Source organism: Bidens hawaiensis, unplaced genomic scaffold, assembly GCF_021521415.1.
Source record: "Bidens hawaiensis isolate Kalapana, Puna unplaced genomic scaffold, B.hawaiensis_p1.1 tig00067008_1, whole genome shotgun sequence".
Classification (NCBI taxonomy): Eukaryota; Viridiplantae; Streptophyta; class Magnoliopsida; order Asterales; family Asteraceae; genus Bidens; species Bidens hawaiensis.
The window spans coordinates 1-20,733 of NW_027501870.1; the positions used below are offsets into that span (position 1 = coordinate 1).

Consider the following 20,733-nt stretch of genomic DNA (forward strand, 5'->3'; position numbering starts at 1 on the left):
AACCGTTGAACCGACCTAAACCTTCGAATCGTCCAGAATTTTTATGGCGATCGTATAAAGTTATAGCATTTAAAAATAGTGTACCCATTAAAAAAAATCCTGAATTCGTCACTGACCCGCCGTATTCAAGCCAAAAAGCTAACCTAGAAAGAACCAAACAATTTGAGTTTGTTCTGTATCTTTTAATGGTTCTTTCCAGTTTTTACCTTTTTTTTTGGGACTACCACCACACAATCTACCGTCATGAGCCAATAAATTTAAAAAAGGAAACCAAATAAATTTATAAAAAGAAACCAAATGACCTAATGCTAGAAAGTGTAAGCACATGGTATAGTCTCCGCAATGAGTCATAATCATTAATAGCTTTGAACACGGTTTTGAATTGATTTGCTTTAGAAATTCGATTAACTAAAAGGAGTTTAAGTGATTAAACTTAAAATCAACTAAACAATTAGAACTTTTAGGAAAGCCTTTTGATGAAGGAACGTGAAGAATTTATTTTAATATTTGGCTCACTATATATTAAGAACTAAATTTAGGACTAATACCTAAATTTATATATGAACTAGCTTACGAGTTTGTTTTACATTATTCGTTTATAATATTTATAGAATCTTTTGTATTTTAGTTTTATTTATTGTAAAAGAAATTCATAATATACTTAGAATCTGATGATAAATGAGTTTATAAATAAATGAGATGTTATAACTCGGTTTAAAAGTTATTTGGATTTAATGAAACCCATCACCTGCTTATTTTTTTATGATAAAATTGTTTCTTAATTACAAATAACATCTTTTTTTACAAAAACCGGATGCTGTTTTACATTATCCGTTTCTAATATTTATATCTTTTTTTATAGATTTTAATTTTATTTATCGTAAATAAGTTACTAATATACTTAGGATTTGATGACGAAAATGTTTCATAAGTAAATAAGATTTATAACCCGGTTTAAAAAACAATCTGGTTTGGTGAGACACATGACCCACTTATTTTTTTTTACTATAAAGTTTGTTTCTTAATTATAAATAATATCTTTTAAAAAATGGATATTAGTTTTTAGTATATTCATATAAATATTTTATATGATTTTCTTATCAAATATTATCAAATATTTGATAAGATTAATTATTAATATAATGAAATGTTATAACTCATTCAAGGGCTATCTGGGTTTGGTGAGCTCATACCCGTGAATCGAGTCAAATGCATGAGAAGCTTTCATTTATAAATAAAACAATCTGACGGCATGAGGAAACCTAGGGAAATTAATTAAAATTAATTAAATTTAATAAATAATGAAAATACATACTAATTTCAAATATTAATGTAAGTAATATTAGAAATAATATATTAGTCTTGAAAGTGAGATGGGATTTTTTTTCCATTAAAATGGCCGTAAAATTGGAGAGAAAGCTAAAGATATATGTAGATTTGAAAATTTTTAGCTAAAAAGTATAAATAATATATTCTTTTTAAATAGGATATTAATTTTTAGTATATTCCCATTTTATATGAATTTTTATATCAAATATATGATGAGATTAATTTTTAGTCTAATGAGATGTTATAACCCGTTTAAGACTATCTGGGTTTAGTAAGACTCATACTCGTGAATTCATGTCATATGCATGAGAAGCCTTTATTTACAAATAAAACAATCCGGTGACTTAAGAAAAGGTAGGAAGCAACCAAAGAGCTTTTAAATGTTTTGTTATATATATTGCAGATTTGCATGTGCATATTAGGACTAATATGTTAAATTATTGAGTAACTGAATGAAGAAACTTAACTTGATATTCATAAATCTTGTACAACTCCTTTTATTAAAAGATTTTTCTTATTTGCGTCCATGTGATTATAACGCGGACCGAACGATATTCCCCTACAAGTCAAAATGATACACTTACACCCCTATGGCTTGAAAACGCGTTAGAAAGGGTATAACCTTCATTCAAAGGGAAATTTAGTTTTCAATACCATATGGACGCAAAATAAAAGTAAACTAATTAAAATAAGAATCCAAGAAAACTAAATTTCCTCTTGAAGAACTTTAAATATCTTCTGAACCAACCATTGAGATATTTCATACCACCATTATATGAACTATTTGAGTTATTCAAGTTGGTATCAAGTTTCACACATTCTATCAATACCAACTTCATTATTCCTTCAAAATCTTTCAAACCTGTTAACATTCGTACCTCTTTATGCTGGATTATTATATTCAATTATATTACACAATGTGTAGGTTTCTTCGTCTTATTGCAATTATGCTAGTTTCAAGTTTTCCAACTTTCCATTGTTTAGAGCTACATTAACCCATTTTTAATGGGAAACAATTTTTTGCTTTCTCAACTTCATTAGCTCTCGAACTTAACTCCTTTATTCGGGGGACCTAATCTTTGCATGAACCTCATGCACACCCCAACATTCGTGTAAGGCCCCGTTACCCGTGCCTCACACTTGGGCGTTGGATTTACTCATCGACATAGTTCTAATCATCAGAGTTAATAAAAATATTCGCGGAATATAAAAACTTTCATAAAACATTTCATAACAAACCATAACTTGTCTTAAAACAACATCTCGTCTTTCAAAATAAACAAACATTAAACTTAAACGTCCTGAGTCTTCCGATGCCAGCCTCTTATTCAATGTCGCGTGTCCCCTCAAGCGAACTGCCTCATCCTACTCACCTGCGTGTATACTAAAAGTCAGCTATGCTGAGTGAGTTCTAGTTAATCACATAACGTACAATACATATATACTTACATACTTTCATTCATACTTTCACATCTTTATTTCATTCTTACTTACCTTCGTTTCTTACGTTATAAAGAGCATTACGCCCTACTTTCCTCGAGTATTATTAGGGTCGGTCCCTCCTTCCTCGAGTATTATTAGGGCTCGGTCCCCTCCTTCCTCGAGTATTATTGGGGCTCGGTCCCCTCTCCGTTACCTTATTTACATTCATTCATATATCGTACATATCATCTTATCATTTAACATAATGTTACAACTTGACAAAACGTGCAATATCCGAAGATCGTTCACGTGCTGACAAGCAATCATTCATACTTTCCTCATATTCACGTAAGGCATACACTTATCACTTAGGATAAGTGTATTAACAAAACACATCGAGTATGCATACATCACCGAAAACATAACAAGGAATGGGGCTAGAAACTCACCTGAATGCGGTTACGTTCACCGTTAATAGTTATTCCCTTCTTCAGCTGTGCACGGCTAACTGTATAATATTTACATGTATCAAATAACTATTACTACTCATTTTGTATTTCTATCTTTATATAACCCACAACGAACGGGGGTCCGGGGGCAGCGCCCCTGGCAGCGGGGTCTAGGGGCGGCAGCCCCTAGCAGGGTCCAAGGGGCAAAGCCCCTGGCTGGGGTCGAGCTGCCAGGTCAGCTTTGAAAAATTTTATTTCCATTAACTGTCTTAACATATTTTTCATTAGAGTTTTAAATTATTATTTTATTCTTTAAGTTGGGCTTAACATCTTATGAGCTTAATTAAGTCAGTCCAACTGTTCTTCTGGGCCCAACTGGGTCTAGGCCCAAACCAAACAGAACCTAGGTGGCCGAGAACTCTGGGCGGAGAACCCCAGTTCTCACCGAGAACCCATGTTTGACCGAGAACGCTTGCGTTGACCGAAAAACCCTTGTCAACGAGAACTCAGTGGCCGAAGACTAAGTGGCCGAGAACTCTCGTTGAACGAGATCTCTTGTTGACCGGGTTCTCGTGTTGACCCGAGAACCATATAGTTTGACCGAAAATTCTCAAATTTGGCCGAGAACCCCCAGGTTGGATGTTTCTGGTTCATCTTTCTATTCTTAAGTCCATTTTAGGCTCAATAACCATTAACGTCCGTGATTACACCTTCAATCATCTATATCCCATTTCCTTAACTGTTTTACCTTCTTTATCGTTCCATCATCAAGTTTCAACCCAATCTAGGTATAAAGTTTCAACCTTTAGTGTCAAAACGTTCTAAGCTAGATCTAGGGTTTCCCTTTAAGAACCGTATATAGTCATGAGTTCATTACGTCCATTTTAATCATCAAGTTTGTATTTTTATGAAACATTTAGACCCGATCTAATTTATGTTCAAGTTTCAAGGCTAATCGTTCATAAAAATGTAACCTTTAAATGTAAAGAACATACCTTTTTGATGTTTCTAGGTTACGGCTAGCTTTATATACGATCTTGGATTTGTTATCTTGCTTGTATGATTGAAGATCCTAAGTTATGATGCTTGGTTTTGGATTCGGATGGTGGCCGGAGGCTAGGGAGGGATTGTTTGGCTTAAGTGTGTGTTTTAAGGTGAAAAATGGATAAGATGGATGGAAATTGAAAGATTTAGGGTTTAAGGGGGTATTTATACTCCCTTAAACCCATGGACCTAAGGCCCATCTTTTCTTTTTAGTCCATGATTAATTTCCTTTAATTAGCACACTTATCTTCCTTTTAATATTTTATTACTTGTTTGCCAAATCAAGAAAACTCGATTTATAATATAAAATATTATTACTTAAAATTTTGGGATGTTACAATTCGTTTTATTGGTTTGTTAATCATCATCCTTCTTTATTGCATCACGACAAACCATAACATGAGATAGAGCTATCTCATCGTGCACTTCATCTAACGATGTTTCTGTCTCATGTACTTCGGTCACGGTCACATCTTCATCATCCGTACTTTCTTCTTTAACCACCATTTTTTCATCATCTTGATTCAAAATAACAATAGATGATTCCGATGTCCTTTTTGATTGATTCGAATTGTGCACTACTACCTAACTAGTTAACCAATAAATGATTCTAACCTACTATTATGAAATCACATATGACATTATTAGATCATAATTAGAGAAATCATTCTCATACACGTTTTCTGTCGTACAAATTTTAAAAAAGTTATATTTTCAGTTTAATTGACCCATGTTTATAAAACTAATTTCAAATACTTAACAACTAGTATGTTGCAGTCTAGTGGTTTTAAATAGAGGTGCACAAAATATTTCGTTTCGGGTTCGATCTGGAACCGGTTTCTACCCATCCGACCCGTAGGTACGACCTAGTATATGATTTCTACCAGGATCCGTATCTAGAACCGGAACCGACCGGACCTGCTGGAACCGAAACCTGAAATACCCGGTCAAACCTGTCCCAACCCTACCCGAAACTCGAAAAATACCCGGAAAACCCAGTCGAAACCCGATCAAATACCAGACTATAACTGGTTTCTAATCGACTCGGTTTTAAATTTTGTTGAGCGTACCCGGAACTGGTTCCTGAAAATACCTGATTTGTGCACCTCTGGTCTCAGCTAGAGGTGCACAAATTGGGTTTTTCAAATTCCCGGGTTCGGGTATGGAACCGGGTTCGGGTATGACCGGGTATTGGTAATGCCCGGGCCGGGTTCGGGTCCGGGTATTGTATTTAAAAACCATACCTATGCATCGGGTTCGGGTCGGGTATGGAACAGGGTATTCTAAAACCGGGTATTTAAATACCCTATTTCCAGGTATTGAAAAAAACCATATTTTCGGGGTTTTTCGGGCTGTTTTCTGCGTATTTTTTGGGTATAGATTGAATTTTTAAAAGGTTGCACTTTTAGTGGGTATTTTTTGGGTATTTAAAAAGGTATTTTTCGGGTATACATTATGTATTTGAAATACCCGGTTTCGGGTATTGGAAAAACCCGGTTCCGGGTATGGAACCGGTTCGGGTATTACCGGGTACAAATCGGTCCGGTTCGGGTTCGGGTTTTAGTACCAAAATGCATCCCCTATGCGTACCCTACGGGTACGGTTTCGGGTATTAAAAACCCGTGTATAAAAAAACCGGTTCCGGGTTTTTATTTCGGGCCTGATTCCAGGTTCAGGTTTTTTGTGCATCTCTGGTCTCAGCCCATTAGTGCAATTTTTTTAAGAAAATAGACCATGCCCATTTACATTTTCTTTGTCAGGCCTCTTGTATTGGCCACTTCACTCATTAGCCCAATTCATATTTTAGCAGCCCTCGTCCTCCCCAATCTCCCATTATTGCCAAGCAAAATCGTTTGCTACCTTGCTATTGTGACTTTTGATTATTATTCATTTACACGTGCCCAGGTGAATCCGAGTCAATGGCGCCTCATGACATACGTCGTCCGTTCAAACGTCCGGCAATCTCCGACCAACAAAAACGCCGTGAACTGTCTCTACAACGCCAGGCTCAGCACCGGACCGAAGCTCAGCTCCAAGCCAGACGTCTGGCATCCTCCATCCTCTCCTTCCCTAACTCCGAACCTCAATCAGTTCCCGAACCTATAGTCGAAGAACCAGATACTGAAACTGAAACTGAAACCGATGCTGGAGATATTAACGAAATTGACATCCGCCAAGCCGCTAAACTCAAAGGCTCTGAAGCTCGGCGGTGGTTTGCCATTCAGCTTATGCTTCCCGAGTGGATGATTGATGTTCCTGATCGCCTCAGTGAAGACTGGTATGATTAATTATAATTAGGGCATGATTAATAAGAAGATATTGTTGAATTGTTATAGAAGAACGTAGTTTAGATAATTAGGGCTCAATTGCTGGATTTAGCTATTATAGAAGAGCATCATTTAGATAATTAGGAATTAGGGCACATACTGCTAGTTATAGTTGTAGCCAGTGTTGAAAAAGTTGGTTTGGGCGGTTGAGTACTCAGTACTCACAACTCCCCGGTCGAGTGACCTGGCATTTCCTAGCGACTTCTGCAGTTATGATTGTAGTTACATTTCTGTTGTAGCAGCTGTATGATGGTTGTTAATATGCTATTACTTTTCAGTTTTCATATATATAGGAGACCTTTGTATTTTGTTATTCATTTTGATTATTGATGATTGCATGCACATTATAATATTATGCACCTGTCAATATTAGGGCTGTTAGACATACAAATTTTCAATTTTAATAGGGGCGGAATTTCGGTTACTCTTTCTTATAAATAAAACCTGCAGGTATGTATTTGCGAGGCCTTCTGGAAAGCGGTGTTTCGTCGTTTCATCAAATGGGACAACTGTAAGCAGGCTACGAAACGGTTCTCTATTACATCGTTTTCCCTCTGCTCTACCTAATGGTGCCAAAACCAAAGATAGTTCCAGATCTGGTCAATCATATTGTATACTTGACTGCATATTTCACGAGGTATAATGATGTGAAGCAGAATTTGTGCTTTTTGTTACGATTGTTTTATTGGTTTCTTATGATTGCAGTTGGATCAAACTTACTAGGTAATAGACATGGTATGCTGGGCAGGAATCTCGTTCTATGAATGCACTGCTGAGTTCAGATTCTTCTGGATGAACAGCAAGCTTGTTGAGTCAGGAGCTTGTGAGGCTCCCTCTACTTACCATAGATATAGATTTAGCCTCATTCCTGTTTACACCTGTGATCATGAGGGCCTTCAAACAGCTTATGCAGGCGCGGTACCTTATGTGAAAGATGGACTACTGTTTTATAACAAGTAAGCCTCTTAATGGATATAATTGTTTTTAAAGTTATGTTCTTGTATATATTAATGTTTCAATGTGATTTTTTTTTATTTAGGCATGCACATTATCAAACAGGAAACACACTGTTGGTGCTTGTGTGGAAGGATGAGAGTTGTAGTCAGTATGTTATTGATACAGATAACAAAGGACAAGTTCCAAATCAACAACAGGTAACACATCTTTGCATTATTCCATAAGGATTAAACCTTTGGCAATTAGTAAATTACTATGTGATACTTAACATAAGAACACTGTCAAGATCACATACAGATGATCATGCCACCATTTATCTACATACTTCTGAGATCTGCATAATGCTACAATTTTTCAAGACTTATTTTTCTGTTTATCATGAAAAGGTGGTTTTGGAGCTACAAGATAATGGGCAACTAGTTACATCTGATGATCCTCCTGTCGTACTTGGATGTTTGAATGCAATTTTCATACAAGAGGTTTGTGTAATTTTTTATGAAGCATCAGTTAATTTTTAAAAAGAACAATGACCCATAAGCTAGAAGCTATGGAAAAATAATATAAACAAAAAAAGCTAAGTTGACTTTATTATCTTTCAATTTTACAACAAATTGTTTGCCTTTAAGTTTTACAAAAACCCAACGTTTTGAAACCAGGCCCGGCCCGGCCCGGCCGGTCGGACCGGTCCGACCGGGACCCGGTACTAATACCGGTCCGGGTCAGGGTATTTGACCCGTTTTCTAATAGCCCGGCTGGGTTTTGCGGGCGGCGGTCGGACGGGACCCGGTGACCCGCCGGGTGAACCGGCAAAAAAAGGTCTTGACGGAGGACGGACTCACATAAACAATAAGCATTCTTTGATTTCAGATCTGGTTGTCTCAATCTAGCCCACATCTGTGAGTCGGCCTTGGGAGTTGAAATTGACACCTAACGGTCGGCGTCGAAGAATGAGACAGTGGTGTCGATTTTGAGAATTCGGAAGAGTAATCGGAGATCCCGGCGAGCTCTTAAGGATGGTTGACAGGCCAACCGAACTCCTTATACATACATATTATTATATTATATTACATATATATGACATATATTTATAAAAAAAGTGTATAAGAAGACTAGGATGCCAATGAAGATGATGATGTATTGGAGCTAAGAAGATGACGGTGAAGACAAAAAGGCTTGATTGATACTTGAAACTATTAAAAGTCATATAATTAAAGGAAAAAAAAATAGTAGTTTACCTTAAACATAAGAAATTTAAATATTTTTTTTGAAAAAATTTCAAAAAATGAAAAGTAGTATTTTTATATATATATATAAATAAATATATATTTATATTATTTATGACGTCACCCGGGCCAAACACCGGTTCGCCCTCCCGGGTCGGTCCGACCTTTGACCCGGTAAGGCGTCCGGGTCGACGTCCGGGCCGGGTCTGAAAACATTGCAAAAACCATTCAGTTTTGACAATTCTGGTTCACTATTGTCAAATGTTTGTTTTTTACAAGATGACAAAAGATGTTTGCTTGTTTTCAGACAGGACTGCAATCGGGAAACCTTATACGATTTGCTGTTAATGATGGTGGATTAACATTTGTAAATGGGAAACTGGAGAAGGCTGATTTACACTACATAGGAAAGGTCCATCGTGCACGCGCTTTTGCTAATAGTTACTCCAAGGTAATTTGTTATTTGCTTTTTTTTAAAGGGTTCATTTAGAAGTGATTGAGAGTTGAAACCGGCATTAAAACATTTCTACATACCTAAAGTGAAACTTAATTTATATGTAGATTGTATTCCAATGTATGGTTCGTCATTCTCCTCTACGGATAGAGCATTTGTTTGCATCTATGGGAACACAAAGTGAGCAAGAGAGGAACGAGGTGGAAATGGTTGGTTGAAGGTTTGATTCTCAAATGTTTATACGTTATGCCACATTTTTAGTTCTTGTGTTTATGTGGCAGTAACGCCTTTTAACTGTTATTGTATTATTGTTATTAAATAATAATTATATTATTATTTATTACAAGTAAGATCAAACCCTTACCAGCTGTAGATCTAGTTTCAAGAATGGCAACCTAACCGATCTCCACCGTGGCACAACTCTGGCTATTCAACATCAACCAATGATCAGATGGGTCTCTGTGTGTGTATGTGTAGATGGCACGTTTTTTAGGCCGGAAGGCAAAAATAGAAACCCCTCGCGTGTTTTTGTGTCCACACATTTTTATTTTTTCAAAGATTTGGAATTCTGGATTGCTAATTTAATTGTTTGCTACAAATAATAAACATATGCCAAGTTTCATCATATAGAAAAGTAACCAACTTTGAAAGTTGTTTCAATCAGGTCACTGATAAAAACTTTTGTTCCGACCAGGTCATTGAACTTTCATTTTTGTTCCAATCATAGATATTTTACCTGGATAACAGGTAATCTATGTTTTTTTCAATTTTTCAATGTTTTTACTTTGCATAATAACTTTTAAAGTTTACGAAAATTAGTAAAAATACGAAATATATTTTTAAAATTCCGAAAATTTGCGAAAAAAAGTTTCGAAAATTGCAATAAATTGCAAAAATTGTAAAAAAAATGTTCAAAACGGGTCGGAACGGTTTAGGATCAACAGATTCGGGTTAGAACGGGTCAAGTTCGGAACAGGTCAAAACGGGTTTCGTGTCAGTTTTTTTTGGACCAACGAATCAGCGCGTTTTCAACACGTTACAGCTCGTTTTAACAGCAAAAGCTCGTTTAAGCGATTTTTTCAGTTTGCTTCAGCACTTAACAACTCGTTTAAGCGATTTTTCAGCTCGTTTCAGCGATTTTTCAGCTCGTTTCAGCACCTAACAGCTCGTTTAAGCGATTTTCAGCTCGTTTCAGCACCTAACAGCTCGTTTAAGCGATTTTCATCTCGTTTCAGCACTTAACAGCTCGTTTAAGCGATTTTCAGCTCGTTTCAACACCTAACAGCTCGTTTAAGCAATTTTTCAGCTCGTTTCAGTACCTAATAGCTCGTTTAAAACGATTTTTCAGCTCGTTTCAGCACCTAACAGCTTGTTTAAGCGATTTTTCAGCTCGTTTCAGCATCTAACAGCTCGTTTAAGCGAGTTTTCAGTTCGTTTCAGCACCTAACAACTCGTTTAAGCGATTTTTCAGCTCGTTTCAGCATCTAACAACTCGTTTAAACGATTTTTCAGTTCGTTTCAGCACCTAACAATGATTTAGCAACGGGTTTCGGGTCGGAACGAACTGAAATATCACTTAAACGAGCTCTTAGGTGCTGAAACGAACTAAAAAATCGCTTAAACGAGCTTTTAAGTGCTGAAACGAACTGAAAAATCGCTTAAACGAGCTGTTAGGTGCTGAAACGAGCTGAAAAATCGCATAAACGAGCCGTTAGGTGCTGAAACGAGCTGAAAAATCACATAAACGAGCCGTTAGGTGCTGAAACGAGCTGAAAAAATCGCTTAAACGAGCTTTTGCTGTTAAAACGAGCTGTAACGTGTTGAAAACGCGCTGATTCGCTGGTCCAAATAAAAAAGCTAACCCGAAATCCGTTTTGACCTGTTCCGATCTTGACCCGTTTTAACCCGAACATGTTGACCCTAACCCGTTCCGAGGTTTTGAACATTTTTTTTTCAATTTTTGCAATTTTCCGAACTTTTATTTGCAAATTTTCGGAATTTTAAAATTATATTTCGTATTTTTACTAATTTTCGCAACCTTTAAAAGTTATTATGCAAAGTAAAAACATTGAAAAATGAAAAAAAAAACCTAGATTACCTGCTATACAGGTCAAATGGTTTAGGATTGGAACAAAAATGAAAGTTCAATGACATGATTGGAACAAAAGTTTTTATCAGGACCTGATTGGAACAAGTTTCAAAAGTTTTTAGTGTATGAAAGTTAATAATATACTTATGTTTTGATGATAAATTGTTTCACAAATAAATAAGATGTTATAACCCGGTTTAAAAGCTATATGAGTTTGATGAGACCCAAGACCTGTTTATTCTTTTTTACTATAAAATTGATTTTTTAATTATAAATAATATATATATCTTTTTTAAATAAATCATATATTAATTTTTAGTATATCCATACTTTTTCGGAATTTTATATTAAATATATGGTGAGATTAGTTTTCAATTTAATAAGATGCTATAACCCGTTTAAGAAATATCTGGGTTTGATTAGATCCATACCCATAAATTCGGGTCAAATGCATGAGAAGCCTCCTTTTAAAAATCAAGAAAATCTGGTGACTCCAAAAAAAGCGGAACGACCACATCGCGACACGTAGGATTTTTATGTTTTCGTTTATATATATATATATATATATAATAGTAAGGTGTTTTCTTACAATGGTCTTAAGATCTAAGGGGTAGCGATCCTGTATTGAAGAAACACTAAGTGACCCGAGGCAGATTATGTATAATCTGGGGGTTAAGTAATGTTTCCCACGAGGATGAGGTCCAGCAGAGAAGATTGTTCTTCAGGGGACCTGCAAAACAGACACCGTAAGCTCGTCACTGAGAAGGGGGGGGGGGGGTTCCTCCTTGTGACCACCCTCCGGCGTGAGAATCAGACTAGATTGCTCTGAATATAAGTGTATATTACGAGATTGCTAGATAAGAGTGAGATATCAGATGATGTCCTTACCATTCCAAGGTATTGGAGTATTTATAGCCGAAGGTAGGTTTCCTAGAAGGTACAGCCGGCTGAATAGTATTCCTGTTCCACCAACAGTGGACTACGCCCAGGCTATGCTGGTTGGTGGATAGGCTACGGCCGACAGTAACAAGGTCGGCTGTACACTGTTCCTTTACTGCCGGCTATGCACTGTTCCACCAACTGTAGGCTGCGCACGTCCCATCGTAAGGGTTGGTGAGTAGGCAGCGGCTAATAGTGACAAACAGTACTAGAGGGTGCTCCTCCTCGTACTGTTGTCGGTGAGCTGTCACCCTGTGATTGGTTCATGGGCTGTTCTGGTCAAATCGTCTGTTCTGCCCATACCTTAGTAGGTATAGTACAAAAGATCTTCCAGAAGCATACGGACTGGCTCATTTAGGCGGGAGTATTCCCGCCTTGCTCATTCCTTCATGTGACTACTGAAGTAGCTAGTGCCTTGTGCGTGTAGCCTTGCTGTTAGTGCGGGTAGCCTTCCCTGATGGCTTGTATCCGCAACTGCGGGAACAGGCGGGGTACTTCACCATTGGGAGGCTTTCCTTGCGGGTACAGCTGGCGTACTGCGCGTAAGGTTTTCTCTGAGTATGGTGGGTCCTGCGGGAGCAGTTGGTCGTTGCGCAGACGTCCCTATTCAAGGTGAGTCTTGCGGGTCCAACTGGGCTCTGCTGGGACCTACCTCTTCAAGTCCCCCCAGTCCAATGTTCTTCTCATGAATTATTAATAAGTGAGGTGAACTTTTGGACTTAGCAAGGGGTTTTGAAAATGGTTTAGTTTTTAGGTTTTCCGTGGTGATTCTTCCCGCGGTTTTCCTGATGTCACGCAGAAATTCCCGACTTTTCTGCTTGATCTTTGGGTATGAAGCGGGTAGGTTTGTAACCTCCTCGCAAGTCAGGAGCGTTGAGTCCCACTTGTGTGGATTCTCCTTGGGGTTTTGGTAGTTTTCAACATACTGATCAACTATGCTAAAACCACCAATTCCATCTTGGAGTTTCAAACAATATAGTTCTCGACGTTCCCGTCACGCGGGGATGTTATTCTCGTTTCCGCAAGCATGGCCCAGAAGATCCTTCTCGGTTTAAATTCCCTGCAGAGTGCTAAGTATGTGAAGGGTTTTGCCTTAACACTGTACCCGCACTCGTCTTATGGTTACTTTACTTCCAAGGTATTCCTGGCGTCAATTCCCTGCGGGTGCTAAGTATGTGAAGGGTTTTGCCTTGACACTGTACCCGCACCCGTCTTATGGTTACTTGGTTGCCAAGGTAAGGGGTATTTTCCCGCTTACTTTTGAATCTTTTTGAATTTTGAAATTCGAAGAGTTGGTGAAAGGATAAGAACAGTCCAAACCTCTGAAACGTCGTGCGACGGTTTCTTCTGACTGTGTCAGGACGTGCAGGAAGTTATGGTGACGTGACAGTACCTGGTCATTCCAGACGCTTTTTCAGGCGCGTGGGCGCGATTTTTCGGGCGCGTGGCCGCGAAATTAATGGTACGCGTCCTTTCAACAGCTGTTGCCAGCTTGCTTTTTGCCACGTGTCATAGTTTCATTGCACCTTCGATTTCTCTCTCTTCCGCATTAAATTCATCGCATTAATTGCGATTAGTATATAAAGGGGGAGAGGGTCCTTTGCAATTCACACTTTCACTTCTCTCTTCATCTTTAACGATTTCCGGCGAATACTCACCTTTTCAGTCGAGCATTCTCTTGAAATCGTTTTCTTCTTTCATCTGCAAGATGTTTTCTCACGATGTCGAAGCTACAGCCGATGACAAGAGTACTGCTGGCGAGTGCCAGTGTGCTCTGCCTGTCGATCTGTATCAGTACGTCGTCAGGAAGTTCATGCTCGAGTCTCTCGAGCCTGAGTTTCCTGAACCCCATCAGACGGTGTACGATGCCCCCAGAGGCAAGATCGGGGTATATGCTGCATTCTTTGTTTATGGGAATCTTAGGTTCCCATTGACAAAGTTTGTGTACCGTGTCCTGGAGAGGCACGGTGTGCACCTAACCGAGGTGCACCCGATGGCGATTGCCAAGATTCGGCACTTCGAGTGGGTGTGCCGGATTCTGGGCATTGAGCCCTATGTTGACCGCCTGATGACCTTCTACTCTTGGAGGTGCATCCAGGGGTGGTATACCCTGATAACCCGGATCAAGGGTTTGAAGATTTGCGCAACCGAGCGCAGTCTTCGTTCGTGGAAGCGGGAGTTCTTCTACATCTCCGCTCGTGCCATCCCCCTTGCCATGAAATTCAAGAATGGGCAAGCACTTCCCAGCCTTCACGCCTCCAACTACCAGGAGGCGGAATGGTTCTCGAAGATATCCCGAGTCCAATCTCCGGTTTACCGGTTTGCGGAGTCCGGGATGGTGATGCTGGGGATGAGCCGGGTGTGGAAGGATGCGGATGCGCAAAAGATCCCAATCGTCCTTGAATACGGTTCGAACTCTGTTCCTTACGGTATGCTCTGTTTCTTTTTGTTAATTTAGAATCTCTTCTAACTTCTTTTCTGTTTATTTCAGAGGGGAACGACTTGCAGTCGCTCATGTACCCGCGGGAAGCTGACGGTCCCGCTCGGATGGGTACTCGCGCTCTAGACGAGAACGAGTTGCCCATCCTAGAACAAACAGCGGATCGGTTCGTGGAGGTCTACCCGCTAGGCCACGAGATCCTGAGCGCCAGGCGGCCAGGTAAGGCGCTATTCAACCCTCGACCCCTCAATGTTGAAACCTCTGCTGGAATTCCTCTAATCGTATGTTCTGATGAGGAATCCGTAGATGGTCCTCCGTTGGTGCGGAAGAAGAAGGCTGCCGGCGGAAAGGGGAAGGAGAAGGTGGCCTCCACTGCCGATCCAGTGCCTCGATCTGATTCGGAGACCGAGAGCGAAGAGGTGGCGGGGAATCCCGGTGGTGATAAGACCACCACTCCGGAGGCTGCGACGATTGTTACCTCCGGAGGGCCCAGGATGACAATGGTGACCGGCGTGAAGAGGCCGGATCCATCGGGTTCATCCCCGCCCGTCCGCACTTTCAGGCTCAAGAAAACCCGTAAGTACAAACTTCCTTTATCTTTAACTTCATAGTCTTCCATCATTAATACTTATCTCCTTTGTGCAGGCGTGGATGTTGACGCATTCCAGGGTGGAGCGTAGAGTACCCCTCCGCCCATGACGGTAGGCTTGGTCAGCCTACCTGAGGCGACGACCCAGGCGCCTGCGCCTGCTTCCTCTGGTTCAGTTGCTCACTCCTTTGAGCCGACTGTTCCAGCTGTGATGACGTCACTGCCGGCTGTGAGTGCCATTTTTACCGCATCTTTCACCGAGCCGGCGGTTACTTTTGCTGCGGACTCCGCAGCGGCGACCGCGGCGGACTTCACCATGCCTCCTCCGTCATCGGCCTCGACGGCCGATCCTTCAGGTATGCATGGGGCTTCTCGCCAACCTCTGCCTCCTTCCCATCTACCTGACCTCTTGGACGGATTTCCCTTGGGTTCAGGTGACGGGTTTGGCGGCTATCGGCCTGTTATTGACCCTACAGGTGCGTAGGGTTCTCTTGGCCTATTATATATATATATATATATATATATATATATATATATATATATATATTGTATCATCTTTTCCTAACTGCTTTTTGTTTTTTGCAGTGTCGGATTCCAATGAAGTGTATGTTCCACGATGGAACATCCGCCGAGGAACAACCCTTCGCACCCCTGTGGAGTGCGTGGATTGGGCTCGTCACGCAGCTCCCAGTGGTGCGTTGGGGGAAGCCATGGTTAGCTACCAGGAGGGTAGGCTAACCAATGAGCTTCGGGTTCTCCTGGCCCGGATGCAGCAGCGCGTCGAGCTGATTTGTCGTGAAAACGACAAGTTAAAAGCAGCTCGCATTCAAGAGGTGGCTCAGGCGCGGGCTGTCCGGGAGGAGAATAGGAGGCTCTCCGCCGCGGCTGCAGAGAAAGAGAAGGCGTTCAAGGCCCTTGAAGTTGAGGTTCAGGCCCGTCTCAAGGCCCGTTCCAAGGCTGCCCAAGCTGTTAACGAACAGCTTCGGCTGGCTAAGGAAACTGCTAGGAACGCAACTGAAAGGGCCACCAAGGCTGAAGCTGTTGCTTCGCCTCTACGCCTCGAGAATGAGGAACTTAAAGCTAAATTAGAGGCACTTCAACAGGCTCATGATGCCTTGGCGATGGAGGACGCGAAGAAGCTCCAAGAGATCCTGGACCAGAGGGGCGTGCTTGACCACACTGAGCGGAAGCTAAAGGGCGTCGAAGAGGCTGCTGCAAAGGAAGTGTTGCTTGCCAACCTTAATAAAAGTGAAGCCGAACGCGCCTGTACCCAAGCTCAAGCCGCCTTCCAAGAAGCTCTGGTTGCCATGGAATGGCTTCTTCGAAAAGCGTTGTCTCAGGTAAGCTTTTCATGTCTTTACGCTTTTCTTTGTAAATAGAAAAGGTTCTGATACTTGTATTTTTTCTTTGTAGGTTGTGCATCGGGTCTTCTCAGAGACGTCTTATGACGATGCTATGAGCGCAGCCCTCAACGCTTCTCATGAGGATGGGGAAAAGGCCTGCTTCCTGCTTGGTTTAGGGTTCGTTGAGAAAGGCATCCCTCCTTCCAACTTCCCTTTGTATGATGTGGATACTGAAGCTGTTTATGACCAAGCAGTGAACCAGTATGCCGCCTTCCCGCATCCGGTGGTGGAGAAGGTGAACGAAGTCGCTGCTGCTGATGATGGGCTAGCTATCCTTAAAGCTTTCCTTGAACCACCACGCTTTACTGATGGAGCGGGTCCAAGTGGAAGTGGTCCTGAAGCTTGATTCTGAAGATCCCTTTCCACCATTAGCGTAGATTTTTGCTTTTGTATAGCTATCTTTGTAATATTTGAATTTGATGGAATAAAGATTGTGTTAGTTCTTTGCCTTGTTTATTTTACGCATGTTTTGATCTAACTTAGCAATTTCTTTAGTACTTAGATAAGTTAACTTTTTAACGTGGCAAATTATAAGTTTGTTTCGCTTCCTCTTTCATGATTGTGCGGGTATGACCGTCACTTACACTTAGTAGGATGGCTTAACTTTACTTATATCTGACCTGCGTGGAAGTTTTCCTCATCTTTTCCTTTGAATTTTTCTAAGTGTTCAGAATAAGTTAACCTTTGGACGTGGTAGATGATAGGTTGAAGTTTTGCCTCCTTGTTCGTGATTGTGCGGGTAAGACCGTCACTTGCACTTACAAGGATGGCTAAACTTTACTTACATCTGACTTGCGTGTAGGTTTTCCTTAAAACTTGAAATTTTTACCGTGTGTTTATGCGGGTTTTGCCGCCTTCCACACGTAACGACTTACTTCTTTCCCTATTTATGCGGTGAATACCGGCACATCAGTGTGGGAAGTTCATAAGTATAAAGGTAAGGCTATTAACACATTGTGAAAGGAGAATCATTTCCATTAGAAGTGGCTCAAGGCCTTTTCTTTACAAGTTTGGAATTGATCTACATATAACATTTGCGTAATTGAGCTCCATTCCATGTTCTTGGGATGGGAGTGCCATCGAGCCTTTCGAGCCGGTACGCGCCCTTTCCCAGAACTTCTTTGATAAGGTATGGCCCTTCCCAGACCGGGGCCAGCTTTCCTGGGCGTTCTTGGTTCGAAGCCTCGTTGTTACGCAGTATGTAGTCTCCTACATTGAAGTTGCAGAGTTTTACCCGCGTGTTGTAGTACTTTTGCATTTGTCGCTTGTAGTTCTCTTCACGCACTGCGGCTAAGTCTCTGCGTTCCTCGGTTAGCATAAGATCTAACCGTCTTTCCGCATCATTGTCTTCTGGCTGAATCAAGACCCTTGGTGAAGGTAAACCAATTTCGACCGGGACCATGGCTTCAGTGCCATAAGTGAGGCTGAACGGGGTTTCTCCCGTACTGGCCTTTTTCAGCGTTCTGTTTGCCCAAAGGACGTGCGGAAGCTCGTCCACCCAGCCGGATCTGTGTTCCAAGAGTCTTTTCTTTATGCCTTCAACAATGCTCTTATTTGCTCTTTCCACCTCACCATTACTTTGCGGGTGTGCCACTGAGGTAAAGGTGTGGGTGATTTGAAGTTCTTTCAGCCACTGTTGTAGCTTCTTGTCAGCAAAGTTGGTGCCGTTATCGCTCACCAAATTCTGTGGAAGTCCAAAACGACAAATAATAAATTCCCAAATAAATTTTTTGATATGTTTCGCGGTTGTTTGGGCTAAGGGTTTTGCTTCTATCCACTTGGTGAAGTAGTCGATGGCTACCACTAGGAACTGAACATTTCCTGCTGCTGTAGGAAATGAGCCTGTCACATCGATGGCCCACTTCTGAAATGGCCATGAAGAGGTGACTGGAACAAGTTCATTCTTCGGGCGGTGCGTGTTGGGTGCGTAAAGCTGGCAAGACCTGCATTTTCTGATGTATGCCAGAGCATCCGTATGCATCCTCGGCCAAAAGTATCCCGCGTTGTTTAGCTTAGCTACAACAGCGCGGGGACCTGCGTGTACTCCACAGATGCCTTCGTGTACTTCCCTTAGGAGGTAGTCAGCATCTTGGTTGTCCACGCATCTTAAGAGTGGGCCAAGAAAGATACGTCTGTAAAGGATGTCATCGATGAGTTGATAATTCAGTGCTTTACAGCGTAGTTTTCTTGCCTGTGTTTTTGACTCTGGTAGTGTACCTGCCGCAAGGTAGTTTATTATTGGTGTCATCCATGTTTCTGTGCCGGTTTGGATGACACAAATTTCATTGTGCGGGACCGAAGGTGTCTCGAGGAGTTCAATGCGGATGTCCTTTCCTAAGTGGGTGAAGGCTAACGATGCAAGCTTGCTTAACGCATCCGCAGATTTGTTTTCACTTCGCTTGACGTGTATGACTTTGCAGTCGTTGAAATCGCGCATAAGGGATTTTGCTTGTGCGAGGTACAGGGCCATTGTGTCGTTCACGGCCGTGTACGTCCCGTTGATTTGATTGGCTACTAACATGGAATCCACGTGGGCTTCCAAGTGTTTCACTCCCATCTTACGCGCAATTCTCAGCCCAGCCAAGAATGCCTCATACTCGGCTTCGTTATTCGTACTTGGAAAATCCAGTCGAATAGCGTAAGTGTATTCTTGGCCTGCTGGGTTGGTTAGTTTCATCCCTGCGCCTGAACCCTCGTTACTGGCTGCTCCATCAGTGTAGAGTCGCCAGACATCATTGATGTCTTGTGCTGGAGAGGGTTGAGCCTCTTCCTGGCATTCTTTTTCCCGCGATGCAGGCACTTCTGCAATAAAGTCGGCCAAAACCTGGCCTTTTATGGCTGGTCTTGGCTTATACTTTATCGCGTACTCCCCCAACTCAATTGCCCATTTGGCTAGGCGTCCCGATAACTCGGGTTTGCCTAGAACGTTTGCAAGTTTGAAGTTGGAGAGAATGGTGATTGGGTGACCCTGGAAATATCGTCTTAACCTGCGTGAAGCGTGTATAAGTGCTAAGACTAATTTTTCGAGGGTAGAGTACCGTGTTTCTACGTCTGTTAGGATACGACTGACATAATAGATTGGCATCTGGATGCCTTTTCGCTCTACTAGCAGGACTGCCCCGGTTGCTCTATCTGTTGCGGAAAGGTATAGGATTAACTCCTCTCCCGCTTTTGGTGCTGTGAGCGTTGGGAGTTCGATCAAGCGTGACCGGATCTCCTGAAAAGCTGCTTCCGCTTCTGGTGTCCAGCGGAAGTGCGTTTTCTTTAAACAGTTTCTCAACGTTGACACGAAGGGAAACGACTTATCCGCGTAGTTTGCCAAAAAGCGATTAAGTGCCACTAGTCGTCCATTCAGTGTCTGAGCCTGTTTGATGGTAGTAGGTGATTCCATTTTGATAATGGCTTCGACCTTTTCAGGGTTCGCTCTGAAGCCATCTTTAGTGACGATGACCCCCAAGAACTTCCCTTCTTCCATTCCAAAGGCACACTTGCTCGGGTTGAGCTTCATGTTTATCTTCCTGAGCGTGTTGAAAGTTTCTTCGATGTCTTTCAACATCGCTTCTGGGTCAGGGCTTTTGATGACCAAGTCATCCATGTAGACTTCCAAGTTCCTCCCAATTTGGGCATGAAACTGGTTGTCCATCAGGCGTTGGTATGTGGACCCGGCATTCTTAAGTCCGAATGGCATCATTTGGTAACAAAATGTGCCATCGGGCGTCCGAAAAGCGGTTTTGTCCTGATCATCAACGGCCATGTGGATTTGATGGTACCCCTTATACGCGTCCAGGAAGCATTTAAGGCGGAACGGTGCCAACGAATCCACCTTAAGATCAATTTCGGGTAACGGATAACAATCTTTGGGGCATGCTTTGTTCAAGTCCTTGAAATCTATGCACATGCGCCATTGTTTGTTATTCTTCGGTACCATAACGGGATTTGCAACCCAAGTTTGATATCTACTAACGCGTACGATGCCTGCGTCAAGTTAATAATATACTTATGTTTTGATGATAAATTGTTTCACAAATAAATAAGATGTTATAACCCGGTTTAAAAGCTATATGAGTT

General features: G+C 41.3%; 2 protein-coding genes across 2 annotated transcripts; both read left to right on the forward strand.

Annotated features, from left to right (window-relative positions):
* Positions 1 to 6,127: 6,127 nt before the first annotated feature.
* LOC143604820 (uncharacterized) lies at positions 6,128 to 9,543 on the forward strand. The gene is made up of 7 exons (XM_077081184.1): positions 6,128 to 6,522; positions 7,022 to 7,208; positions 7,277 to 7,527; positions 7,611 to 7,725; positions 7,915 to 8,007; positions 9,059 to 9,202; positions 9,313 to 9,543. Exons 3-7 carry the CDS (start codon positions 7,304 to 7,306, stop codon positions 9,421 to 9,423), a joined length of 687 nt encoding a protein of 228 aa, XP_076937299.1. The 5' UTR covers positions 6,128 to 6,522; positions 7,022 to 7,208; positions 7,277 to 7,303; the 3' UTR covers positions 9,424 to 9,543.
* On the forward strand, positions 6,164 to 7,294 carry LOC143604821 (uncharacterized). The gene is made up of 3 exons (XM_077081185.1): positions 6,164 to 6,522; positions 7,022 to 7,208; positions 7,277 to 7,294. The coding sequence occupies exons 1-3, from the start codon at positions 6,164 to 6,166 to the stop codon at positions 7,292 to 7,294; spliced, it is 564 nt and encodes a 187-aa protein (XP_076937300.1).
* Positions 9,544 to 20,733: the final 11,190 nt, after the last annotated feature.

What these genes read in the sequence shown, in the direction of transcription:
- LOC143604821 (XM_077081185.1), top strand. Translation starts at nt 6,164, where the DNA reads ATGGCGCCTCATGACATACGTCGTCCGTTCAAACGTCCGGCAATCTCC. An exon ending in GATCGCCTCAGTGAAGACTG is followed by an intron (nt 6,523 to 7,021) that starts GTATGATTAATT and finishes TAAAACCTGCAG; the next exon opens with GTATGTATTTGCGAGGCCTT.
- LOC143604820 (XM_077081184.1), top strand. Translation starts at nt 7,304, where the DNA reads ATGGTATGCTGGGCAGGAATCTCGTTCTATGAATGCACTGCTGAGTTC. An exon ending in AAGTTCCAAATCAACAACAG is followed by an intron (nt 7,726 to 7,914) that starts GTAACACATCTT and finishes TATCATGAAAAG; the next exon opens with GTGGTTTTGGAGCTACAAGA. An exon ending in TTGCTAATAGTTACTCCAAG is followed by an intron (nt 9,203 to 9,312) that starts GTAATTTGTTAT and finishes ATTTATATGTAG; the next exon opens with ATTGTATTCCAATGTATGGT.